At 35.7% G+C, this 7,665-nt stretch overlaps 1 protein-coding gene across 1 annotated transcript; it reads left to right on the top strand.

The window, feature by feature from the left end:
- Positions 1-255: 255 nt before the first annotated feature.
- Positions 256-7,665, top strand: LOC107550750 (tyrosine-protein kinase ITK/TSK-like). Its single transcript, XM_016232116.1, has 17 exons — positions 256-418; positions 599-703; positions 897-978; positions 1,148-1,270; positions 1,442-1,473; positions 1,666-1,817; positions 2,823-2,888; positions 3,030-3,084; positions 3,605-3,684; positions 3,819-3,964; positions 4,194-4,265; positions 5,480-5,648; positions 5,948-6,164; positions 6,246-6,310; positions 6,400-6,518; positions 6,624-6,781; positions 7,197-7,665. Exons 1-17 carry the CDS (start codon positions 281-283, stop codon positions 7,263-7,265), a joined length of 1,848 nt encoding a protein of 615 aa, XP_016087602.1. The 5' UTR covers positions 256-280; the 3' UTR covers positions 7,266-7,665.

Here is a 7,665-nt window from a genome sequence, read left to right on the forward strand (position 1 = left end):
TATGGGATGTCCTCACTTTTCACAAAAACAAACCTGTGTGTGTGTGTGTGTGTGTGCGTGTGTGTGTGTGTGTGTGTGTGTGTGTGTGTGCGTTCATGTGATTGCTTGGGAGTTCAACTTGTGCAGTCTACCTCAGGAAGTGGCTTACCTAAAGTGTCGACTCCGGAAACCTATGCTTTATACATCAGTGTAAACTCTACAAGGGTATAACTAGTAATTGCCACACATCATTCGCCATGAGTCAACCTTCCATGAGGTAGTTAAATATCCAGATTTCACCATGTACCCAAGGGTCATCCTAAAGGAAACACTGTACAAGAAATCACAACAGAAGAGAAGAACTTCGCCATGCAATTACAAAGAGAGGATTTTTGTGCTAAACACAGACGATTTGACATACTTCGAACATCGTCCTGGGGTATGTAGTCACACCTTCTGGAGACTTCACTGTAACTGTTACTATTTGCTTTGTAGTATTTGGAAAGCTACTGCTTTTTATTAGATGCAAAATGACCTTTTCCACCTTTATAATAAGCTAAGAAAATGTCTGTGATGAATGAGCTGTAGAATAATGACGTTCCTTTGTATATCGCCGTAGAAAAAGCCAACTCAGAAAGGCTGCATCGAACTGTCTCATATCAAGTGTGTGGAGATCGTTCGCAGTGATGTTCCCATTCCCTGTGATTACAAGTACCCTTTCCAGGTGAGAATCAAGTGGAGTTTTGCTTCAAGATTTTGTTGGCGCAAAACAGCTCATACAGGAGAAAGTGCCTGTAAATATTTTCAAAATAATGCCTAGTCAGTGCTTTTCCTAAAAATCTAAAATGAACTTTCTGCCTGTTTGATTTCTGTTTACATTGCTTAACAGTTTTGTTCACGTATTTGTTTGTTGACAGATCGCCCATGACAGCTACTATCTGTATGTGTTTGCTCCAGACAATGATTGTAGGTTAAAATGGGTCAGAGCTCTGAAAGAAGGTAAGCAGCTGTTACAGAAAGTGATATGCATTGTGAAAACAGAAAAGAAAAAAGGGTTTTAAGTGTAGAGTGGAATATGATCTTGGTCTGTTTTCAATACTTTTGTTTAAATATGTTTAAATGTGTACTTTATCTTTTGTATTTTATGTTATTTCTTCAACCTATTAAGCGACGCAAAATAACAACTTATTTCTGAAGTACCATCCTGACTTCTGGGGAGAAGGGAAATGGAGATGTTGTCAGCAGACCGAGAAGCTGGCGACGGGATGCAGTGAATACTATCCCAGTGGAGGTGCAAAATCTTTCAAGTTAAACAGTTTTAAACATATGCTTATTTCAAATCATAAAACATCATAGTCACTCCACAATATATGAATGCAGTAATTATAATGTGGAGTATGATGAATCTCAGTCCATTTCTATCAGTTGCATAAATTTATAAGTGGTTTATTTCATCCCACAGCCAAACCTCTTCCCCCTACTCCAGATCCCACGGTTTGTCATTCAGTCTCTGTTTACAGTTTCTGACTCCTATGCTTTTATGTGTATTCATATTTTATACTTAATGTTTTAGGTTTGAGATTTTGAAATGGCTTCAAATGTTTCTGTTGTTTTTGCAGTTTAGTATAATCAGGACAGTGTTTGGATGAGATGTTGTAAATTGAGCTGTCTGTATTTATCCACTAGCGCCGATCTTCAGATCCAGAGGAGAGGATTGTTGTGGCTTTGAGGAATTTCAGCCCTGTAGAAGATACAGACCTGCCTCTGCATAAAGATGAAGAGTATTTTGTCATTGACAGTTCAGAACAAAACTGGTGGACTGTGAGGGACAAAAACGGGTAAATATCTCAAACAATTTTTGTTTTTCTTAAGTTAAAGTTATTATAATGCCTTCTAAAATAGTCCCTCCACTGTGAAGTTTGACACATTACATAAACATGTTAATGAATAAAAGTTTTTCACTCTGCCGAATGAGATCGTTAAACAAAATGTCACACCCTTTCCACTCGCCGTCATGAATATCAGACACCAAAAACCCATTCGAAAAATAGATAAATAGATGTGAACCATTTCAGCATTGAGTAGCAGTTCCTTTACAAAACAGTCATTTGAAAATGATCAAAAGTTTTAAACATTTCAAAAGGTACAGTATGTATTATTGCATCATTTACCTGTAGCATCATTCCTGGTGTATTATATAAACAACATGATAAAATTTTATTATTTACATGATATTTGGCAGTTAACTGATTTGAGCAACTTAATTGACATTTTAACTCTTTGGAAATATTACAATGATATATAAGGTATTAATTACTAAAAAATTATCAAAAGCATGGTGTTTTGTTGGTTCTAGTTTATATATTGAAAGTGACAAGACTCCCATACAGTTACTTGGATATTTAGCATTAAACAATGGCAAATGTCCTTGGTGGAGAGTTGTGTGAATTATTTATTTTATTTTATTTTATATATTATTTTATTGTTTTTTGTTGTTGTTTTTTTAGAAATGCCCCAAGATGTTGCCATTATACTAAAAACACCTAAAAACTAAAAAAGGGGACAAAATCCTCTATGTGACTGATTATTATTCAGCCAAGATTATATGTTAATTAACTAAAAAAAAAACATTTATATAAGAATAAACAATGACGGCAGTACTGATGTATAGCACCTCTTCTATGAAGTTGATAAAGTTTTGTTTAGCATAATAATGACTAAAAACAGGGAAGACGCACAGAATTGTGGGAAAACAATGGTTTTTAATTAAAACTCAGTGGTAGGAAATAACAGAGGCTTTTAAATCTTACAAGTTTTTTGTGCTCTTTTCTCCCCTGTTCCAGAAATGTTGGCACGGTGCCGTGCATATATATTGCAGAAAAAAGATCAAACAACATTGATAAATTTGAGTAAGTTCTCATCCGTATGTTACAGAATAAAACATTTAATATGAAAGATTTGAGAAAAAGAAATGTCTTGAGTTCATAGTCAAAGCTTGATTAAGCATACAGTAATGGCTTTGTTTTTTCCAATGCTTTGTGGTTTTATAGATGGTACAATAAAGACATAACTCGGACTGAGGCAGAGAGCTTACTAATGAGAGAGGTAAGGCAACCAACAAATGACAGTCATAATGTCAATGAATGTTTCCATGTCATTAATCAGATAACCGTAAACTTTAACTTTGTTAAACACTTCTGTCATGCCACTTCAGTACATTTTCACAGTTTTTGGGCATTGCAGAAAGTTGGGGTTCTTTGCAAACCTGCAAGAGCAACGTCTGCAGACGGTGCAGGCAAAAGCATGCAGAGTTCAAACAAAATCTACAGCCCTTAAACCAGAATGTGGCTGCTGTGTTTCCTGTCAAGACAATCTTACATGTTATGTTTTAAATATGAGAGATCTCAGACATACACATGAGATTTGAAACAGTTAGCTGTCATAACCAGTAGCATAAACAGTCCCTCTACCAAATACGTTTACGCATTTATCCATACCACTTTATTTGTCAGAATGAAACAAAAATCATAATTCTGTGTATGCTTTCTCATTTATGGTATTTATATTGGTAAGTGTTGATATTTACGGTTGAATTTATGGTTAACATGAAAGGTTTTCTTTACAGAACAAGGACGGGGGTTTCATGGTTCGTGACTCTAAACACCCAGGTGTATACACCGTGTCAATATTTTCCAGAGTCTCAGGGTAAACGCTTACTTTGCTATGAAATTAATGTTACTTACAATCACTTACAAAGAAATATCTGACAATTTTATCCGATCATTATTTGATCTTACACAGGTGTTCTGAAGTTTTTAATGAATGTCATTCATCTGCAGGACTGATGGAGAGAAGTATCCTCTAGTTAAGCACTACCAGATCAAAGTACAAAGAGAAGGTGAAAAGGTCATGTATTACTTAGCTGAGAAATACGTGTTCTCGACCATTCCAGAGCTCATCCGCTATCATCAACACAATCCAGCAGGTAAGTTGGAAAAAATTCCATGTAAAGAGTTGCTCTTACAGTATATTGCATGCCAATATTTGGAATAGCGTTCATTACATAATATTTTGTTAGAGGCACTGCTTTCAAAAACTGTCTTTTGAAATCTTAAAGTTGGCAAAGTTTTAGATTTTAATGTGTCAGTTGATTATATCATAAAACTGAAGAAAACTGCATAAGAATATTGACTTTGTCCTGTGTTATGTGGCAGGTTTAATAACCAGATTGAGGCATTGTGTGTCTAGAAATGTCACAAACCCAAAGATCAAGGAGTTGTCATCAGGTAAAACACAAGCTGTCAAGTTAAATTAGAGTTGTATTGAAGTGTATATTATATATACGTTATTTCTATTTCAAATAAATGTTGTTCTGTTGAGCTGTTTAACCATCAAAGAATTCGGGAAAAATATTGTTTTCAATATTGATAATATAAAAAAAAAAATTTGAACACCAAATCAGCATATTAGAATGATTGCTAAAGGATCATATGACATTAAAGATTGCACCAAAGCCTTGGTCAACATAAGAGACTTCTTAGAAAAACATTTTAAAAATCTGAACATTTTTTAATGAATTAAAAAAATATAATAATAATTTTGAATAGTGTGTGTGTATCATGTATGTATGTGTGTGTGCATATATATATGTTCGGGGTAACGCATTGCAAGTAACGCTAGTTACATAATCAGATTACTTTTTTCAAGCAACTAGTAAAGTAACTCATTACTTTTTAATTTACAAGAAAATATCTGAGTTATAGAGTTTATTGACTGACAAGTCTCCTGTCCCCATGTTGAGAGAAATCAGAAGTACAGAGGCTTTGTGTGCGCTGTGTAAACATGATGTTACTGTAGTTCTAGACTAAATGTGAACATGCATAAATTCATCTTACTCGCAAAAAGACAGATTCAATATTCATCAAAATGAATTACAACAGTGAAATACAAACTCAGAATATGACGCAAACCTGCAATCATTAAGTATGTTAAATAACACAAATATCCTTTATGTATTTAATCCCATTTTATTAACCAATGTCTTTGCTGTTGACCTTTGATGATCCAGTTCAACCATACTAATAAGCAAAAATGACTTTACATAAACTAACATTTGTGCTCATTTATTTTTTTTTTATTGCTAAAGAGTGTTGAACCTTCTTCTCCTGTGTTCTACTGTACGGATGTGAAATTACTTTTCCTTCAACCTTAGGCTTATTCCTTTCACTTTTTGGTGTGAAAGGGCTTTTACATTTGCTAAAAATAGAACTTTTATATTAAAAACAAACAGGCAAGACCTGTCCAGATTTTAAAAGTAACGCAAAAGTAATGTAATGCATTACTTTCCATAAAAAGTAACTAAGTAACGTAATTAGTTACTTTTTAGGGAGTAACGCAATATTGTAATGCGTTACTTTTAAAAGTAACTTTCCCCAACACTGATATATGTGAAAGGTAACCACTTCGTTGTAAGGTGTAACAAAATCTGTCTCTTTTACAGATAAATGGGAGATTCACCCTGATGAATTGACATTAAGCGAGGAACTGGGCAGTGGGCAGTTTGGCTTGGTCTGGAAGGGAAGCTGGAACGACCTGCAGGTGGCAGTTAAGACTCTCCGAGAGGGTTTCATGTCAGAGGAGGAGTTTAAGGAGGAAGCACAAGTGATGATGTGAGTAACTCATGCTGTATGTTTCAAAGGACATGAATATAAGGATCAAAAGTGTACTATCCCTTACAGAAAAAGCAAATGAACTTCACATGTGCAATCACATGTTAATATCACATGTGAAATATGTGAAACACATGATCAGATGTGAACACGTGAACAAATGTGGACATGTGTGGACAATATGTAATCACATGTTCACATGTGATCACATGGGTTTCACACATTTATGTGAACCAAGTTCATGTGTTTTTTTCTGTAAGGGATTAATTTATTGCATTGCTCATTGTCTGCCTCCACAGGAAACTGTCCCACAATAGGCTGGTCCAGTTGCATGGTGTGGTCACTCAGCGCTCACCCATCTATCTGGTATTTGAATTCATGGAGAACGGCTGCCTGACAGACTTCTTGCGTGCCAGAAAAGGCAGTTTCTCCCAGGAGGTCCTGCTGGGGATGTGTTTGGATGTGAGTGAAGGGATGGCCTACCTGGACAGCTCCAACTTCATCCACAGAGACTTGGTAAGTGTAAACAGGGTCTTTAAAGTGTCAATTCCTTGCTTTTTTGGGACAATTTGTTCTAAAATCTTCCTGTTTAAGCAGGCTGCAAGAAATTGTTTGGTTTCTGAAGATAATGTGGTGAAGATATCAGATTTTGGAATGACAAGGTGAGTAGCAGCGCCTCAGTGTTGCGGATTCCCACGTCACTGCTTTTTAAGACTTCAGCATAATGGAAAATTCCCACCTGTATCTGCAGGTTTGTCCTAGATGATCAATACACCAGTTCTTTTGGGTCCAAATTTCCAGTGAGATGGTCCTCTCCAGAGGTGATCAAATTCGGGAAGTATAGCAGCAAATCAGACGTGTGGTCATTTGGTGAGTCCATATTGATCCACTGAGACGATGTTAATCAGAAAAATGAATCAACACTCACCTTTATCCACATATTTGATCTAATATATATTGACGTCTCATTTGCAGGTGTGTTCATGTGGGAGGTGTACAGTGAGGGCCGTATGCCCTATGATAGCCGTAGTAATGCAGAGGTAGTGGAGACCCTAAATGCAGGACTGCGGCTCCTGAGACCCCGTCTCTGTCCACAGAGTGTGTACGAGTTAATGCAGTGGAGCTGGAAAGAGGTGAGTACACCATAAAATGCATCATAAACTTTCCAGCATATAAATCATCCTTGAACTGTAAGATGATTTGAATATTAATAAAATATAACGTCATCCCGTATAAAGGTGGTTTTACTGAGAAATCCTGTTCTCATGAATAGGGCCTTCTGAGGAAGTTAGTCATGTTCACATTTTGCTTTAACGGTTTTTTTTTTCTTTCACAGTTTTAAATGTGGATTATGTAGGGTATTTTTTACACACAATTAATGTGTTGTTTTATTACTAAAGCTTCCTAATGTGTGTCTTTTGTTACTCATGTAGTTCAAAGCAGGTAATGTTTCTGTATCCTGATCTGTTTACTTAGTTATTTGTCTATGCATATTGTTAGTGTCATTATTGTCACGGCAACATAAACATAACAATGTTTGTTTAACAGAAACCTGAGGATCGACCCTCGTTTGCTCTGCTCCTGCATGAACTGGCCTGCCTTGAACAAGAGCCTTGATCCTGATCACACCCTTCCCTGTACTGGCTTTTAGGGACAGCTCATTCAAAAAATCATGTCATCTTTTAATAACCATCATGTCATTTCAAACCTGTTTTTTGTGGAACAAAAAAGGTGAATTTTGAAGAATCTTTGCATAGCAGTTTTCCATATATGGAAGTTCGTATTTGACCAAATAGGAAAAAAGGCACTTTAAATTGTGTTAGGTTTTGACTTGTGAGCTATGTGTTAGCTGGGTGTTCAGACTGAAGCTATATGATATAATAAATAAATAAATACATAAATAATTAAAACTGTAGATGTCCATTGCAGCTTGGAAAACTTGACAGATTATGGCCTGTTGTTGTATGAAGAAAAAAAAGCTGCTTAAAAATTCTTCTTTAATGTTTAATAGGTTTGA

The sequence above is a fragment of the Sinocyclocheilus grahami genome, unplaced genomic scaffold (assembly GCF_001515645.1).
Source record: "Sinocyclocheilus grahami isolate Dianchi unplaced genomic scaffold, SAMN03320097.WGS_v1.1 scaffold407.1, whole genome shotgun sequence".
Lineage (NCBI taxonomy): Eukaryota > Metazoa > Chordata > Actinopteri > Cypriniformes > Cyprinidae > Sinocyclocheilus > Sinocyclocheilus grahami.

What these genes read in the sequence shown, in the direction of transcription:
- LOC107550750 (XM_016232116.1), top strand. Translation starts at nt 281, where the DNA reads ATGTACCCAAGGGTCATCCTAAAGGAAACACTGTACAAGAAATCACAA. An exon ending in ACTGTGAGGGACAAAAACGG is followed by an intron (nt 1,818 to 2,822) that starts GTAAATATCTCA and finishes CCCCTGTTCCAG; the next exon opens with AAATGTTGGCACGGTGCCGT. An exon ending in AACAACATTGATAAATTTGA is followed by an intron (nt 2,889 to 3,029) that starts GTAAGTTCTCAT and finishes GTGGTTTTATAG; the next exon opens with ATGGTACAATAAAGACATAA.